Source organism: Cynocephalus volans, chromosome 8 (genome assembly GCF_027409185.1).
Source record: "Cynocephalus volans isolate mCynVol1 chromosome 8, mCynVol1.pri, whole genome shotgun sequence".
Taxonomy (NCBI): domain Eukaryota; kingdom Metazoa; phylum Chordata; class Mammalia; order Dermoptera; family Cynocephalidae; genus Cynocephalus; species Cynocephalus volans.
In genome coordinates this window covers 95,983,354-96,003,318 of record NC_084467.1, presented here as the reverse complement: position 1 = coordinate 96,003,318, position 19,965 = coordinate 95,983,354, and the positions used below count along the sequence as shown (strand labels likewise).

General features: G+C 34.8%; 1 protein-coding gene across 1 annotated transcript in view; it reads right to left on the bottom strand.

Annotated features, from left to right (window-relative positions):
* STXBP3 (syntaxin binding protein 3) overlaps positions 1-19,965 on the bottom strand; it is a 58,626-nt gene that overhangs the window by 20,908 nt on the left and 17,753 nt on the right. Inside the window, exons 2-7 of the mRNA XM_063105460.1 lie at positions 19,048-19,097; positions 18,115-18,196; positions 14,483-14,559; positions 11,634-11,712; positions 10,115-10,215; positions 6,005-6,159 (exon numbers count right to left, since the gene is read on the bottom strand). Of these exons, the coding sequence (XP_062961530.1) occupies positions 6,005-6,159; positions 10,115-10,215; positions 11,634-11,712; positions 14,483-14,559; positions 18,115-18,196; positions 19,048-19,097 (544 nt within the window). The remainder of the gene's footprint in view (positions 1-6,004; positions 6,160-10,114; positions 10,216-11,633; positions 11,713-14,482; positions 14,560-18,114; positions 18,197-19,047; positions 19,098-19,965) is intronic.

Genomic DNA, 19,965 nt, shown 5'->3' with positions numbered 1-19,965 from the left:
CCAAATCTACAAGAAAAATGTTGGAAAAGGCTCTTCAACTAGCACACCAACCTCAAAAAAGGGGGAGGGGGGTATATCTCATTGTAAGGGCTTCAAAGTGTTAAAGAATCTTTAAGGTTTCATACCTTAAAAATAAATAAAGCAGCACCTATAAAGAGTAATTTATTATACTTTTTTGCTGTTAGAATTACACTTTAAAAGTCTATAAAGCATAAAAGAATATTTTGTGAAAGAATAGGTAGAATTTTAAAAACCAGGATTATTATTTAATTATTAGAGTAAGTCAAAACAAGTCCCTAAGTGAGCCTTGAATTATAAATTGGTTATATTTTTTCATTCCCCTGAACATAACCAATCACCAACACCAGAAGATTGAACAGAGACTGAACTCTAGCAGGAGACAAACCACTTAGCTTAGCTCCACTGAGTCCAGAATACAATTAGCACATCACTTATTAAAAAAAAAAAAAGAATGTTTCTAATACCCAAGATAAGAATAAAGAGTTTGGTAATATGTTTTTTTTCATTTCCCCCCCCCTTTTTTATTGAGTCATAATTGATTATACATATTTTTGGGGCTCAAAGTTAACATATGGTGATCAAATCAATATTGCTAGTATACATATTGTTACAAATTGTTACTTATTCTTTATGCCCCTTGTCCAATCTCTCCCCATTCCCCTCTCCCTCCATTAGAGGCCCCCTCTAATTACCCTAGATTTCTTCTCTCCTTCTGAAAGAATAATGGTTACTCTGTTGATTTGTTGCCCAGATGATGTGTCCAATCTGAGAGATGTGTTCAGATCCCCCAATATTATCATAGAGCAGATGCTTCTTCTGTCACTCTGGAATGGGCTTTGTGGAGAGAGACATCCTCTTCTTTTCTTGGTCTCTGCCGGTGACTTTCCTTGTGTCAATGCACTCCAGTGAATGGTGGACCATCTGCGTGGTGATTGTGACATCTAGCCACTCTCACGGCAGCTGTGGTTACTGTGGTGGCGGTGTTTTCGGCATGCTCCTTGGTGCTGGCAGTGTGCCTAGTTGTGGGGGGGGGGCCTGGCCCCCGGCTCTATGCCTCAGGACCCCCAATGGCCCTGAGGTGCTGGTAAACTGGCAGTGTGCCAGGTTGTGGGCGGGGTGGCCCAGTCCCGAGGTCCACGCCTCAGGTCCCTGGGTGGGCCCCAAGGCACTGGCAGTGTGCCTGGTTGTGGGGGTGGTAGGGCCTGGTCCTTGGTTCCATGCCTGTGCCAGAACTAATTTTTTGTCCTTTGCTTACTTCTAAAATGGGGGAACTTCCTGTGGGAACCAGTACTTGAGCTGTGTGGTCGAGCTAAATTGCTGCTTTGCTGCTATTTCCCTAGGGAATGCTTTTTGTGCAGCTCAGCGTTTAATGGTTGACCTTATAGGTACTTCTGTCTCTCCAGAGACCCGGTGCACCTGGTTGTGTAGAAACTCTGATCTGGGCCTGAGTCTTTTCATCAAACTGCACACCATGCAATTCTACATGCCTGACAAATCTCCTCTGAGTGGTCCTGCACTGACTGGGGGGATGGATTGGCTGCCCTTGTTGTGTCCCAGTGTTCTCCCGGTGGGCCTGTCTCCCCCACTGCGCCTGCTTCAAACACTTCCCATAGGACGGGCAGTGCACAGGTCCCTTGCAATGACTCACCGGCCTCTGAATGGCTCCTTTTTTTCAGTTGTTGTGGCTCCTTGTGCCTGTGTGGGTCCATGGGAACCCTATTAGTGGTCTTGCTGTCCTGGGGGCCACCAAGGCCCCCTTCTCCCCTGCTGCCGCCAAGGAACTCCATCCAAAGGACACAGCTGCGGCTTCTGCCAGCTCCTGCTCCATGCACTCAGCAGTTGCAGCCTTAAAGCAGCTACAGCCCAAAATGCTCCGAGCAGTTTTTTCTTTCTCTCATCGTGGCTTCTTTCACCTTCATGAACTCCGTAGATCTCTCCTCCCCTCCCCCTGAGCTTTAGCAGCCCCAGCTTGGCTGTTGTTGCTTTTTTAGAGTTGTAAATTGGTTGATTTGTGGGAGAGAGTGGCACTGGGGACCGTCTATTCTACCATCTTGACCAGACTGGTAACATCTGAATTAAAGAGATTTACTATAATTTTTCTAAGTAATTAACAGTGGATTTTTTAAAGGCTAAGTTAAGAGTAATATAACTTAAAGTACTACATGAATTTGAAATTAAAGAATTCAGCCAACTAATTTCACAATTCAAATGAAAGAACCTTTTAAAAGAGAAATGAGTAATAATACTTTACTAGTAATACTGTATTATATTTACTACTTACAGGCATACCTCAGATATATTACAGGTTCCGTTCCAGACCACCAAAATAAAGCGAACCACACAAATTTTCTGGTTTCCCATTGTATCTAAAAGTTATGTTTATACTATACTGTAGTCTATTAAGTGTGCAACAGCATTTGCACATCGTTAAAAAAAGCAATGTACATATCTTAATCAAAAAATACTTTATTGCTAAAAAATGCTAACAGTCATCTGACCCTTCAGCAAGTCATAATCTTTTTGCTGGTGGAGGTTCTTGCCTCAGTGTTGATGGCTGCTGACTGATCAGGGTGGTGGCTGCTGAAGGATGGACTGTGGCAATTTCTTAAAATAAAACAATAATGAAGTTTGCTGTTTTGATTGACTCTTCCTTTCATGAAAGATTTCTCTGTAGCATACGATTCTGTTTGACAGCATTTCACCCAAGGTAGAACTTCTTTTGAAATTGGAGTCAATCCTTTCAAACCCTGCTGCTGCTTTATCAACTAAGTTCACGTAATATTCTAAATCCTTTGTCATTTCAACAATGTTCACAGCATTTTCACCAGGAGTAGATTCCACCTCAAGAAACAACTTTCTTTGCTGATCTATAAGAAGCAACTTCTCATCCATTGGATTTTTATCATGAAATTGCAGCAATTCAGTCAAATATTTAGGCTCTACTTCTAGTTATCTTACTATTTCCATCTCACTTGCGTGACCTCCGCCACTGAAGTCCTGAACCCTTCAAAGTCATCCATGAGGGTTGGAATCAACTTCTTCCAAACTCCTGTTAACCTTGACGTTTTGACCACCTACCATGAATCACAAATGTTCTTAAAAGCATCTAGAATGGTGAATCCTTTCCAGAAAGTTTCCAATTTACTCTGCCCAGATCCATCAGAGGAATTACTATCTATGACAGCTATAGCCTTACAAAATATATATCTTAAATAATAAGACGTGAAAGTTAAAGTTACTCCTTGATCCACGGGCTGCAGAATGGATGTTGTGTTAGCAGGCATGAAAACAACATTCATCTCCTGGTACCTCTCCATCAGAGCTCTTGAGTGACTAAGTACACTGTCAATAAGCAATAACTATTTTGAAAGTAATCTTTTTTTCTCAGCAGTAGGTCTCAACGGTGGGCTTAAAATATTCAGTAAACCATACTGTAAGCAGATACACTGTCATCCAGGCTTTGTTGTTCCGTTTATAGAGCAGAGTATACAGGCAGGATACAGTTAGCAGAGTTCATAAGGACCCTAAGATTTTCAGAATGGTAAATGGGCACTGACTTCAACTTAAAGTCACCAGTTGCATAAGCCCCTAACAAGAGAGTCAGATTGTCCTTTGAAGCTGGGTGTTACCTTCTCCTCTCTAGCTATGAAAGTCCTAGATGGCTTCTTCCAATTGAAGCCTGTTTCATCTATATTGAAAATCTGTTGTTTAGCGTAGCCACTTTCGTCAATAATCTTAGCTAGTCTTGTGGAAACTTACTGCAGTTTCTTCATCAGCACTTGCTGCTTCGCCTTACACTTTGATGTTGTAGAGACAGCTTCTTTCCTTAAACCTCATGAACCAATCTCTTCTAGCTTCAAACTTTTCTTCTGCAGCTTCCTCACCTCTCTCAGCCTTCACAGAACTGAAAAGAGTTAGGGCCTTGCTCTGGATTAGGCTTTGGCTTAAGGGAATGTTGTGGCTGTCTGAACTTCTATCAAGACCACTAAAACTTCCTCCACATCAACAGTAAAGCTGTTTTACCATTCATGTGTTCACTGGAGTAGCACTTTTAATTTCCTTCAAGAACGTTTCCTCTGCATTCACAACTTGGCTAATTGTTTGGCATAAGAGGCCTAGCTTTTGGCCTATCTCAGCTTTGGCCTGCCTTCCTCACTAAGCTTAATCACTTCTGGCTTTTGATTTAAAGTGAGAGAAGGGCAACTCTTCTTTTCCCCGGAACACTGAGGCCACGGTAGGGTTATTCACTGGCCTAATTTCTTTCTTTTTTTCTTTTTTTTAAAAGATGACCGGTAAGAGGATCTTAACCCTTGACTTAGTGTTGTCAGCACCACACTCACCTAAAGAGCTAACTGGCCATCCCTATATAGGGATCCGAACCCATGGCCTTGGTGTTATTAGCACCACACTCTCCTGAGTGTGCCACGGGCTGGCCCACTGGCCTAATTTCAATATTGTTGTTTCTCAGGTAATAGGGAGGCCTGAGGAGAAGAAGACAGATAGGGAATGGTGGAGAAGTCAGAGCACACACATTTATAGATTAAGCTCACCATCTTCTATGGGTGTAGTTTGTGGCACCCTAAAACAATTACAATAGTAACATCAAAGATCACAGATTGCCATAACACATAAAAATGACAATGAGAAAGTTTAAAACATTGCAAGAACTACCAAAATATGACACAGAGACATGAAGTGAGCACACGTTGTTGGAAAAATGGTTCCAACAGACTTACTCAACACAGTTCCACAAACCTACAATATGTAAAAAATGCATTATCTGTGAAGCACAAGAAAGCAAAGTGAAATAAAATAAGGTATGTCTGTACCATTTTTATTAGTGCCAGGCACTATTCTGGGTGCTTTACAGATATCAGCTCACTTAATCCTAATAGCAACCTTATGAGGTAGGTACTATTGTCATTCCCATTTCATATATAAGAAAACTAAGGCCAGAAGAATCACACATTAAGTAACATAGCCAGCATTAAAACAGAAGCTGTTGGGCCGACCCCATGGCGCACTCGGGAGAGTGCGGTGCTGGGAGCGCAGCAGCGCTCCCGCAGCGGGTTCAGATCCTATATAAGGATGGCCGGTGCGCTCACTGGCTGAGCGCGGTGTGGCTGGTCACAAAAATGACAAAAACAAAAAAACCAAAAAAACCCCGAAGCTGTCTAACCATACACAACAATATGGGTGACTCTCAGAAAATAATGTTCAGCAAAGAAGTAAAAAACAAAAAAAAATATGATTTCATTTATTCCATTTGATTCCAGTTCAAAATCAGGCAAAACTAACTATGTGTTAGAAGTCAGATAGCAGTTATCTCTGGAGAGGAAAGGTGGGGAACACTGTGAGAGGCCATGAGGAAGCCTCTGAGATGCTGTTAATATTCTATTTTTGATCTTGGTGGGGCTAGATGGATATGTTCATTTTGGAAAGAATTATCAAGCCATATATATATATAATATGTGTACTTTACAGTAAACTTATTTTAAAAAAGAAATAAACAAAGGTATGTAGTACTAAAGTTAAACTTTATTGTTTTACAAAAAAAAAAAAAAACCCCAAAATTTATTTAGAATAGCCAGTGGGATTAGATACTATATATACTTAGACACTATAACAGGTATCCAAAGAATATGGCCATTTAAATTTTGTGGAAATTTAATAATAAAACATTAAATGTAGGACTGTGTTCTCTACATGATAACAAAGATATTTCCTCTAAGCTTTCCTTGAACTGATGAAAAACTGTCTATAAATCATACCAATTTTAAGCTCTGAAGTTCAATAACAGAGGCTATTAGTTAATCTGAAATTTAAACCTTAAATCTTAAATCTCCTATATGTAGAACATGAGAATTGTGTAAGGAAAATAAATTAAGTAAAATAATACACAAAAGTACAAAGACATTACTTACCTCTACACTGGTCAGCAAATAGAAAGCACAACATGTACAGACACTATTGAGAGTCTTACCTTTTATATCTTACTCCAGGATTTTCATCCAAGGCAGCACATACTGTAACTATCTGCTCCGCCATTGCTTCCATAACAGCATCTTTTCCATTTGCATTACCAGGGTGTGGACTGTAACAGTAATAGAATGCATCTGGTACATCAAGAGTATACACCTAAGTTAAGGCAAAAAAAGTCACACTGTCAATCTGGAGACTTCATTTAAAAAATATGTCAAGAAAAATGCAGCTATCATTTGGGACATTAAAAAGAAAACACTTGCACTAATCATTCTGTTTCCTGCAATAACTGTGTCTTTACCTTAATCAAATCTCATTTTCTTTGTCATCTTGATTTCATCTTTTATTTCTTTTCTCGCTCTCCTTTCCTGCTTAGTCTACCTCTCTCCTTCAATTCTTGTTTCATATACTGATTGTACTGTTTGCTTTTCACTACCTGTGCAACAGATGAAGGAATCTGAGGTAGTCAAACTAAATAAAAATCTAACACCTGGCACAAAAAAATACAGCAAAGCCAAAATTGGCCTATATATCAGACATACATTAAAAATCTTAACCCATTAGAGAATAACCTAAAATTTCCTATAGTTGATATATATCTTCAATTCTTTAGCTTACACTCTTTATGTCCTTAAAATAAACTTATACTTCCCCAAAAGACATGGCATTGTGCCCAGGCATAATATGTCTTTCCATACATACAATGAAACCTCACAGATACCTTCATTACAAAGTATTTCCTATGTGCAAATAACTGGATTAAAGGCTATTATTGTGTTATATGAAGGATACAAAAGCAGCAGCTCCCTAACTGGTCTTGAGAGTTCCCCACTAAATTAAGTTTTTGTTTTGTTTTGTTTCTAACAATGGTAGTAATCCCTTTTAGTCTAGGATAATGTACTGGGTAGACAAGTAGGAAAGTAATAAACGTTACAGGTTAAATAATTGTATTAGTCCGTTTTTGTTGCTATAGCAGAATACCTGGAACTGGGTGATTTATGAAGAAAAACAACATTTATTGCTTACAGTTTCTGAGGCTGGGAAGTCCAAAATCCATCTGGTGGTGGCGACAGTGACACAGGGGTCTCACATTGCAATATGGTGGAAGCAGAGAGAGAGCAGAGAGACTCTCCTCTTCTTTTAAATCCCTCAGAACCACACCCCTGAGCACTATTTTTAATCCATTCACTATTGCAGGGTCCTACAATCCAATAACCTCCTCAAGGCTCCACCCTTCAATTACCATAATATGATTTCCCACTGTCTTAATGGTCACAGTGGGGATTAAGTTTCTAATACATAAAACTTAGTGGACACAATTCAAGCTTCAGTGAGTTTTGGGGGGACATAATTCAATCCACTGCAATAATGAATTATGAATGTACTTCCATTTTCTTTCATACATACTCATTTCTCTGAACATAACCCATTACCAACAGCAGCAGCCTGAATGTGGGCTAAGATTTGGCTGTGGCCAATCCACTTATCTCTGTTCTACTCAAAGGGCAGGTTGCTGTATTAATTGCCAATAATCACCCTATACCTGAATCGTGGCTATCTCATATACTATCCTACTGCATACATAATAATTGTTCAAAATATTTACTGCCTCTCCCTGCAAGCCTTCTCCCTCTGGGAATATACTTCCCACCCACTAATGTCAAGGTTTAGGTATGGTCACTTGAATGTGAGTAGAAGAGATACATACCACTTCCAAGCAGAAGCTTTAAAAACCACTGTGTAGTTCCCTCATTTTCTCTTTTCCCTCTGCTATGTCCCAGACTACCATTCAGCCTTAGGCCCAGAATGTAGAGGATTTATAGCAAAGTCCCAGCCAAACCACAACGAACCATAATATGAATGGGAAATAAACCCTTGTTGTTGTAATGCACTGAGATTGGGGGGGGGGGGTTCTTAACACAGTTTAAATTAATCTAAGCCATTTAATACTTCAATGTACCAAACAGGATTTGGTGCCTGGTTCTCACTCTATACTCGCATTTCTTCCCTTTTCCTCCTCCTCCTACTCCTCCCCACTTTCCATTACCACCATTAAAACTTCCTTTAGATTATTACCACATGCTTTCTTCATCTTTATGATCCATAATCAACTCCTTAAATATTCCCTCTCCCCATCTTCCATCTATTCTTCATGCTATTCTAAAGCTACCTCGGATGTAATAATGCTACAGTCATCTTGGATCATGAGGGCCATGCCCTGAAGAATAGGCCTCTGACAATTTTGTAGAGCCAGCACACCAGCTCTATATAGCTTATTACCTAACTTCTTTTATATTAGCAAAAAATAAACTTCAATGCTGTTTAAGGCACTGAGAGTTTAGATTTCTTTGTTATATTCAGTTGAACCTAATCCTAATACTGTTTTTGAAGATATGTAATGCTTTGTATCTCTTTTACAGTATTCAAGTGACAACAGGTATCTTGATCATCTTTTCAGAGCAGACTGCTTTGCATCTAGCAGACAATGCCCACTGAACATCATCTTGATAAATGCTCATATAGGCCTTTGCTCATAGCTCAGAGCACTTGTATTTCATTTACATCTTCACTTAAAAATAAACAAAAATCCAAAATATTTTCACTAACTTCTCCAAAACAGATAAATTTATTAACTAAGCCCCCTTAGTAAAGTAAAAAGAAAAAACTTTGTAGAAGAAAAACACAGACAGGACCTTAAATAATTACATTTCACAAAGACTGGTAAGTAAACGCTTCTGGAGAGATTTCTCTATACATGCAAAGACAAATTATATACATCAGCCATCAAATTAGTCAGCAATCTACACAAATCCTTCCTTCAAATACAGCAATTACAGAATTTTAATTAAGTCTGGGGTAAAAACTATATTTATCTTCTGTGAAGCAACATGCTCAGGAAATCTTTGTAACATTTATCACACTACTGCTTAAATCCCACGTAATTTTAGGAAGCCCATTTTCGCACTACACTAAACTTACATATCACATTAAAGTCTAATGGAAAAACAGTTTAACGTTAAGCAGATACCTTAAAATTTTATAATTTGGATTATAATCTTTCTTTGTCAAAAACAGCAATAGCTTAAAAGAGAAATCTCTTATCTAGGACCTTTCTAACCCTTAAGATATTGACCTCATAGTTCCACACAACAGTAAACTAATTACAGCCCATGTATCCCTTAACAATAGGGATATGCTCTGAGAAATGCGTCACTGGGCGATTTCGTTGTGAGAACATCACAGAGTGTACTTACAAAAACCTGCATGGTATAACCTACTACACACCCACCCTATTTGCTCCACCCACCACCATATATGCAGTCCACCCTTGATCTAAACATTCCTATGTAGCACATGACTGTATTTCAATTCTATGAAATGCTAGAATCTAAACACAGAGAACAGAGCACAACAAACATGAACAATTCACTACCTGTGTGATGTGGGGCAGTTTACTTAACCTCTTTGATTTCCTGATCTTTAAAATGAAGATAGAAGTACCATCTATTCATAGGGCTATTGGGAGGATTAACTGAAAAACTTATGAAAAGCAGCACTCAGGAAAGTATCTGACACACAGAGAGTATTATGTGTAAGTATTTGCTATTATCATCATTATTATTTGAGGCCTCATTAACTGTTAAAAGGCAAAACAAACCAACAAAACCTTTCATTTCATAAATTAAAATAAATGATAATTTAAGTAATATTTATAAAAAGTTTACTGAAAAAACATTTGTTTTAATATCACAAATGGTGGCAGAAGCTAAATGAAGTACTTGTTTTTTCTGAGTCATCTAACAAAGACTGTGCTTAAAAAAATCTCTTGATTTTATGATCTAGTAGTGCTAAAATTTGACATACACAGGACTTGGCACATGTGAAACTTAAGCCCGACTTTTCAATATTAATGGTCTTATTCCAACTTATTGCTCACGTTTCTCCCTTCATTATTGGGAATATTTATTTGTGGATTAGGTTTGAAATTTACTCTCTCTGTATATATATATAAAACATGTTTTAGAATACATTTTATTAACAAATAAGCTTATAAAACCAAATTTGAAAATCCACTATAAACTAAAATTTAAAATAAAAATAGAAAGTATACCTGAGATTCATGCGGGATGAAGGAAATATTTATTTCTTTACATCTTCTTATTGACTTGGAACAAGAAGCCTTAATTTTGTTAAAGAGATTATCAGGGCAAACTGAGAGAAAAAAAAAAAATTAAGGCACATAACTCCATTTAAATCTTTACTGCTTTTGAATAATCATTCTAACATCAAAGAATATTTATATATATATCTAGATATCTATAGATATAGACATATATATAATAACTGTCTTTCGCAAAGCAATTTACTATGAGGACAGAGAAAATATATAAATATTGTTCTTCACTTTACAGAACAAATATATTCTAGTCAAAATTCTGTAACAGAAATTCAATTTTCCCCATTCATATCCACCATAATCTCAGATACATGGGTACTTCAAAAAGTTTGTGGAAAAATAGAATTAAAAGATAATCTGAATCTCTCCATGAACTTTTCGAAGTACCCTCCTATACTTTCTTAGAGATCTGCTAACACAGCAAACTATAATTGCTAGGAAGGAAAATCATGTCCAAATTCATGATTTAATAAAACGAAGCACTTACAGAAATTTACACTACTTTTCCAAATCTGCCCCTAAGTGATTTACACTGCAACCATACCCCACAAATTGTTAATTTTTCCTTGAATTACAGGAACATTTCTAATGCCAAGAAATTCCAAGACTCTAAACTAGTAAGTCTGAGAAAATAAATTCTGTGTTTTTCCCCTTTCACCTAAATGTTCCATTATATCTAAGTTGGAATACCAACCTTTGGCTCCTAGTGTCTTTTAGCGTAATATTCTTTAGCCTCAAGAATTGTGACGTTAGAAGAGGCTTCACATTCATTAAACTTTATCAGTTCTATTAAACATGAAGTTCTACATAATAAGTTACTTAAATGACAAATATGACATTTTTAAAAATGTCAACTACTACAAGGCATGAGATAAATAAAAATATACAGGAAAAATAATATATTATTTAAAGTGAGACTTAACTTAGATAAAAGATCTTTTTAATTTGAAGTATAATTATATAACACACAAAACCGAATTGTATGTGTCTCTGGACTTCGTGATTCTTTAGTTTATCTGCTTTATATTTGAACATATGGCATAGTAAGAGAAATGTGATAGATTATCTACCTTAATATTTGCCAGATGGTTGTTTTCTTTAGTACCTTCCCAAAGGGTCTTATTTTTTAATATAATATAATCAAATCCCCAATTAAAACTGTGATTAAAAATAATTATTCCTGTCCCCAGCATAGAATTTGAGTGACAGTCCTCTCCACCAACCCTCCACCCCAACTGTGTTTTGAAACTAGTTGAAAATTGTTTCTTTTAATTTTCTAACATCTTAACATGAGTTAGGGTAGAAATATTCTTACATTTTTAGATTTTTTTCTAGCCTAATTACAATGAATGATAAAACATAAAATCATTAGCACTGGAATAATATTATAAAAAGTAGATTATTTAAAAATAGGATTTTAAGCAATGAAACAATCACTTTTTAAGACACTTACAGTCAGTGAAGTATATATATGCTGCTTTGTATTTGTTCTCTGATTTACTTGCAAAATCACGTAAGAAACAATCTACAGACTTAAAAAAAAGGTTAGATGTTAATACATATTTTATTGAATATTAATTTAAATATGCTAGCTTTTGAAATAACTAAGATTACTTTATTTCGATGATAAAGTAAAACTCTCATTGGCTAAAAGTCTAACTTATAAACTGATTTTTTAAGATCTTATGTTCTTTAGCCAGTGATAGCTAGTAAGGTAATATACAGTATGATAATAAGCAGCAAGACAATAAATATGAATAGAGTACTGTTATTGGCAATGAAGGAGAGCTGAAGCAACACAGAATACAAGAGGTAACAGATGAAGCAACTGAGAGGTCAACATACTGGAAGTATTATCTACCTGGATAATGAAACTACCAAGACATATAACTGGAGAAGTGTTGAAGAGAATGACAGTGATCTAGGGGCTAAAATTGTCAAGGGATTAGAATGAAAGACTCACAGCTTGGTAGATGACTGCGAGGAGGAGGAATGACAGGGAATATAGTCTGGTAGTATATATCTCAATGTGGTAGTTTTAGGAAAAAAAGGTTTAACAATCATCTGGATACAAAAATGAAGAACAAAGAACTTATTTATTCTCTCTCTTTTACCTGTTCCTTTTTCTCCTTCTGGAACTTCTAGAACTATATTTCTGTTACATGTATCTATTACAAGTCTCCTATCTTTTCCCCCATGATTTCCACAGCTGCTTCTTCTTTTTTTTTTTTTTGCTTTGACATATTCCATTTTGATCTTCTATGCTGCTAATTCAAATTTCAGTAGCAATTATCTTCTAAGTGAGAAATCACATTTTTTAGCTACAGAAAGTTTTCTATGTGCTGTACTAGACTCTCCTTACGTGAACTATTTTTCTGTTCAGGTTGTTATCCTTCAAGCAACTGTTTTTGCTAGTATGTGTTTTCTTCATTTACTGAACTACTTCTCTGTGGCAGCTAGACCCACTTAGCTGAGTGGCTGCTTTTCTTTGTCAGTTCACTTGAGGCTTAGGTTTAGTTGTTGGAATATCCTAAATGGAGGTAGTTCCACAGTGAAGGAAGGCAAAGAGGTTTCTCCTTCCAAAACCGCCAAACCAAAGCGGACAAATGACCAAGGCCTTTCTGAGACATCCAATTGATCTTTCCTCTGGTGTTCACAGATCTCTTATAGCAAACTCTTCTTGAAATCCGTGGTTTTATGAGCCTTGCCTGGGAACTTTGATGTTGGTCTCCAGTTATTTGCCCAGGCCGTGAGGAAGCAAGTCTCATATCAGGTTTCTTCACCAGTGCTATGAACCCCAAATCCTCACCTGCAACCAGAGGTCTGTAGGACCCAGCAGGCCACTGTTTCAGGACAGGAAGACAAACTGGAGTTGGTTGTGGGAGATAAGGGAGTCACATTCAGGGACCCTCTTCTCCGAATCCTTTGTTCCTGTACTGAATTTTGTACCCTGCTGTTATCATTTAACTTTAAAAATGAACATTTACATAGGTCATTAAAAAAATTCCTAGAAACCCTATTTCAATGGCCATATAGTCTTTCATACTACTATTTATTAATGCTAAGAATTTAATTAGATTTATTGCTAAAAACTGAATTTAATTAGATTTATGGCTGAAAACTGAATTTGACCATTTATTTGATTACTTCCTTATGATAAACTCCAAAATATAGAACGTTTTTTTTCGGTTCTTGATAAATGGTAAATTATTTTCCAAAAAGTCTGTATCTATCTATACTCCCATTAGCAGTATATGGTAGTTTGTGCTCCATTACCCACAAATAGCTAGAATGTGATATACATGTATTGCATATTTATATATATACCTCACATATTTATATATATATATATATATATTTTTAAATCCATCTGCCAATTTGCTAGGTGCAAAATGGTGCTTTTAACTTGCATTTTTTCCAATCATAAATTTTAACTTATGGAATTATATCACAGATAAAATGTAAAATGTCATTAAAACCCACTCTTCACACCAGCAGTCAATATATAAAGACTAATGAATATCTGGTTTTTTTCCTACTGTGTGACCGAGTTAGAAGTGAAATGAAATTGGGAGTGCCAAATTAACATACTAGGTGGGAATAAGTGAAATGTGTTGGAAAAACTCAGACATAAGGGAATAAGGGAATCTGATACTTTATTTGGCTCTAAAAGTGTGGCTTAAAGTTTGAGTTAAACCATACAATCATTATAAACTGAAGAAATGAAGAAATTCCTTAGACATTAGAAATATGGATGTACAGGCTGACCAGTTAGTTCACTCGGTTAGAGCACAGAGTTGGTAACGCCATGGCCAAGGGTTTGGAACCATGTACCAGCCAGCCACAAAAAAATAAGAAAAATTAAAAAAAAAGAAAATATATATGTACATATATTCATCCACACGCACATATACATATATGTACACTACAGAGAAGTCACTAAGATAAAGGATTAATTTGAGATTATTTCTTTTATCTACATTTCCATCCCCCCCCAAATTATGGTTCAGTAGAACTGTACCAATAACAAATGATGCAAAAAATCTGCATAACTTCTATCATTTTATAATTAAATTCTGCTTTTGTATATGTACGAGAAAGGACTTTTCTCACTTATGCATTCTCAGTGGGAAGAGTGCAAATAAAACAATCTTCTAACAGCAAAAACTTTCCTAAGTTAACTAGTTTATGGCAATATTTTTTAAATAAAGGATATTTTATTATTTTGAATTTTCTATTAGCAAACCATGACAATGGTAAAAATATTGAAGAATCTACTTTTTAGAGATTTAAAATACTCACCTTTGATATTGGAGAAATAAAATAAAGAGCTTTCATTTGTCTGACAGGTTCACGATTCTTATAAATATTCTCCACAACTAATAAAAAAAAGGTCATTTTATATAACCACATATTTATACACTTAAAACAATTTTTAAATAAATTTTGTTGTACTTTCCATTTATAATAATAAGAAAACACATTTACATATACTGGGTTTAATATTTTCTTTGTCTTCATTTGATAAATTTAAAAAATACTGAAAATGTCTCTTCCCTGAAGCTAAACCATGGTCAGAGTTCCGTTCTCATCGTGAGAAAAAAAAGATAAAGCAGTTATTTCATAGTTAGGTAGGTCTACCAGTATAAGCAATCTACAGGTCTTGGAGAAACCAAGAAAATGCATTAAAAATTAAAATATGCATTTCTTTTCAAAAATATATTACAATAAGAGCAAATATAATGCCAGATTTACCAGTCTGAGTACTTTACATGAATTATTTATTAAACCTCATAATAACCCTATAATATAAGCATTTTACAAATGAGGAAACTGAGGCTTAAAGGAGTTACTTATCCAATCACACAGAAAGTAGAACAGGCAGGCTTCCAACCTAGCTCTGTCTGACTCCAAAACCCAAGTTTTTGACTACTATAATAGTCTTTAAATAAGTTGTCAATTAACTATTACTCTTTTAAAAGCACACACTAATATTTATAAAGTATTTTTAACAATAAAATATCACTAGAATTTAGTTAATTATATTTTTCTTCTTAAAATTAAGAAGTCTATAAAATTATCTAGTGCAAAACAAAGTGAATATAAAACTAATAAACTTTAATTGTCAAATTAACTAAAGCTGTATGTGTGTGTGTGTATACATATATATATATATATTAACTAATTTAAAGTATCCTTCTACACATGAGAATCATCTTTCAAGACTCATGGTGGCAAAGAGTCTAGAAAGAATTAACGTTAATGTGATATGCAAGGGAGGCTACCTGTAGACTTCTCCTTTAAATATGGTGATTTCATTTTCTCATTCCTAAATTTATATCAGTAATGTGTAGGTTTATCATAGCTACTATTAGGGCCGGCCCGTGGCTCACTCGGGAGAGTGCGGTGCTGATATCATAGCTACTATTAGATAGGATATCAAATAAGATTTCCAAGGAAAAACTTTTTTTATCTTCATTCCCAACAATTATAATTTTACCCTTAAAAGATTAAGATTTAATATCTGTTAATTTACTTACACTATGTAATGCTCAAAATGAAGTATCTTATGGTCATTTGTATACTATACATACTATTACGTTTGGTGAATAATGTACATGTTAAAACCCTGTGAAAATATCATGTAATGATTTAGAACACAGACTTTGAAAATATTCTGAAATCTCTGGTTATCAATAGCAGAAAGTGCTTTTCCAATTCACTAAAAAGTGCATACCTATTAACCGATTAAAAAAGAAAGAAAAGTCTTTAATAGTGACAAAGAAATAAGCTAATTCCTAGTCTATTTTTTTAAAGGGTTTTACTTGACTTTATTCTCCACTGAAGTAGCAAATACTGAATAGCATTTTTCCCCTCAGCTATTTTTTTAAATTGTAAGACACTACTGAATATCTTTACAAATAACCTAAATGACAACAGGAAGTCTGACCACTGAACCTGCCAATGCCAAGTCTCATAGAGGGATTCTCAAGAGAGCTAATGTGGAACTCAAAAGGCCCACGTTAGTTCAAGTTAGTAGATATGACTATGATTAAACCAGAGCAAACCTAAGTGATTCTGGAGGATATCAAAAACATTCTGCATCAGTATGCTCTATTATATACAGTCCTATGAAATTCTTCTTAAAAAAAAAAGCTTTCTGTGGTCAAATAATTTTTAAAAACTGAGTACCCTTTACCCCGGGGATCCACATATATGTTGGCACATAAAAGGCTCTGAAAAGTCCTAAGGAAACATATTTAGCTTTGTTTAATACTGTTTCCCTAACTAATTGAAAACAGAATCCTTTCCTTGAAGAATATCCATCAACACTGAATACACAGTAAGAAACAATGGTCTACACACACACACAGAGAAGAGGTCCTCTCTCTCCACAAAGCACACTCCAGAGTAACAGAAGAAGCATCTGCTTTACGATTATAGGGGAGGACTTGATCACACCTGTTTCAGTACTGGATAGCTCATCTAGGCAACAAACCAACAGAGGAACAATTAATCCATCAGATGGAAAGAACGAATCTGTGGTTATTACAGGAGGAGGGGAAATAGGAGACACTGGATAAGGGGCATAAAGAATAAGTATGATTTGTAATAATGAATAATACACTAATAAAAAATAAAAAATTAAAAAATGGTCTATAAAATGCAGTAAATCCTCCTCATAGTGCATAATGGCTCTGTAGTTTCACAGTGTTTTCACACATTATCAAATGGTTCTCATCCTAGTTTCACATCAGAATGACCTCTGGCTCCTCTTACTGGCCAGCTGCCAAAAATAAAGACAAAAACAAAAAACAAAACAAAAAGAACGACCTCTGGGAACTTAAAAAACTTAAGTGACTTAATATTTCACTTATCTAGTAGTAGAAAAACCAAGGCTTTAATCTTCTAATTTCTAGTTTACAACTTTATCCACTGAAGGTTATAAAGACCACAAATTGGATATATAATCAACAATAAAGATTATTTTATATATAAAAATCCAAACGTAAATATTATATGGTCAGGCTTTTTTGAGAATACTAGGTGTACTTTTGAATCTTACAAGTTAAGAGTGACAGAGGGTACATATACGACATTAGGATCCAAAATAGAAAATAATTATATTTTACTTTGAGTCTCAGTTTCCTCATTACTAATGGGGGTATTTAATATCTGTTTTTATAGAGTTGTTATGAAGATCAAATGTAAAAAAATGAATTAGAAGATAATGCATTGAGGATAACATGATTATGTATGTAATAAGATATTGCTATTTTCCCCTAAAGGTAATACAGATTACTAACACAATCTCACAATTACTAATACAGATAATTAACACAATCCTGCGTAGTTGAAGATAACTTCTTGTGATATCATTTTTTTCAGAATCTATAAGTATTTAAAATTTTCATACTACAACTGATTTAAACTTGTAATTATCTGATTTAAACTTATAATTAATTATCTGATTTCTAGGTAATAAAGAGAAATTTACAAAGTCAGCATTATACATTTGTAAATATGTACAAAAGTTGATTTTATGACATAAATCTTAATATCAATTTAAAAGCAATACATGAAAACCACAACCATTAATCAAAACACTAAGGTAAACTTAGTACATTAATATACAAAACTGTTAAATATGTAAGAGTAAAAAGTTTAAAGAACAACCCTCAACAAGGCAATTAACTTAGTCTTGGTTAGCAGCACTAAATAATATGTCTCAGCTGAGGGGAAAGAAAAAACCTGACTTACAAATGTTATTCTGAAGATTCACAGAGAAAAGAAGAATGTTAAATCTACTAGACTCATAAATAAATAAAACATAAGCTCCTCAGAAACACAATTCCTAACTAAAATTTCTTAATATTTCAAACCTTCCCAATCAAAATGAAAAAGTTTTCATCATGAGAATTAGTAACACTTACCAGTTATACCTTCTTCTAGAAGATCTGTCATTTTGCAACATGATGCCAAAAGCTTAGTGGTAAATTCATCTAAAAGCATTATCTTAAAACAAATACAAATTAAGAAATAGTATAAGTATCTGATTGCCAAGAATTCACAAAAAACAAAATTTTATCCATTAAGCCTTCTTAATCTTATAAACATTTTACAACATAAAATTAAAGTACCAGGATGGTAGGAAAATCATCTCCACTTGTTTTTTAACTTGCATGAGCTGGAGATTTATTTTCTCAATATATGAGGGTACTTCAAAAAGTTCATGGAAAAATAGAATTAAAAAATAATAAGAATTTTTCCATGAACTTTTTGAAGTACCCTAATACATATATATAGTATTATACATAAGTAAACAAAAAGAAATATTTCTATTTTGAAATAGAGAGCTTGTTCATTTAAAATGTATCTTATGGGGCCGAGCCCGTGGCGCACTCGGTAGAGTGCTGCGCTGGGAGCGCGGCGACGCTCCCGCCGCGGGTTCGGATCCTATATAAGGATGACCAGTGCACTCACTGGCTGAGTGCCGGTCACGAAAGAACGAAAAAAAAAAAAAAAAAAAATGTATCTTATGTTTAACATTGAATTTTCTTAGAATTATAAATTGCCACTTGTAGAATAATAATTATTGTTCCAAGCACTGTTCTAAGCAATTGACATGGATTATTTCACTTAATATTTACAACTACCATATGAGATATTACCATTACCCATTTTATAGACAAGGAAATAGAGGCAGAGAGAGGTCAAGTAACTTGCCCAAGGAGCCACAGCTATTAAGTAGTGAAGTCAGGATTTGAAGGCAAGCAGTGTAGTTCCAGACCCTACTCTTATAGAAAGTTTCAAAAGGATGATATACTGATGTCCTCAATAAAAAGAGCAAAGTATGCAAATTCTACCTTCCATTCACCTTCTTTCTTGCAGTCATCAAACACTGTCGCTTTTATCTCTGTTATAAAAAAAAAGGGATTATTTAGGAATCTAAATCAACAGTTAGAAATATAACAGACTAACTACTCAAAATGTCCAAAATGAGGAAAAACCCAATTGAAAATTTGTTAAACTATATGAAGGGCCAGCCTGTGGCTCACTTGGGAGAGTGTGGTGCTGAGAACACCAAGGCCACAGGTTCGGATCCCTATAATAGGGATAGCCAGTTGGCTTACTTGGGAAAGCATGGTGCTGACAACACCAAGTCAGGGGTTAAGATCCCCTTACCAATCATCTTTAAAAAACAAAACAAAACAAAACAAAACTATATTAAAAAGCATATATATTTATTAAACCTTAAGTAAAAAACACAGTTCTCTTTAATATCTAACCTACATGACACATTTAACCTGTAATATATTTTTAAAATTTGAGATAAGACTATTATAAAGGGAGCTAATATGAATATATTTATGTGTATGAACATATCTGGAAGATATTTCTAAAAGTATTATCTAATTTGGTTTTTCCTACTCTGCTTAAATATCAAGTAAACAAGATGAAAACAAAAAAACCCATACAAACATCCTTAACTAGCCCATGGCTAAATTACATTTGACAATCAAATCTGCATATTATTAATTTGCTTCTTGCAATGATTCTCAAAATCTAAATATATTTTTAAAATTAGTTCACTGATTTATAAAACATTTTCTCTTATGTATTAAAGAATACAGGTAGGCAATTCACACAAATATCAGTTCTTCTACTTGATCATAAAACAATTTCCTGCATTAAATATGTTTTATTAATTTTCAAAATTAATTTTGAAAACTGTAATAATATGTAGCATGTAATACATAAACTATAATTAAAATGTCACAGCA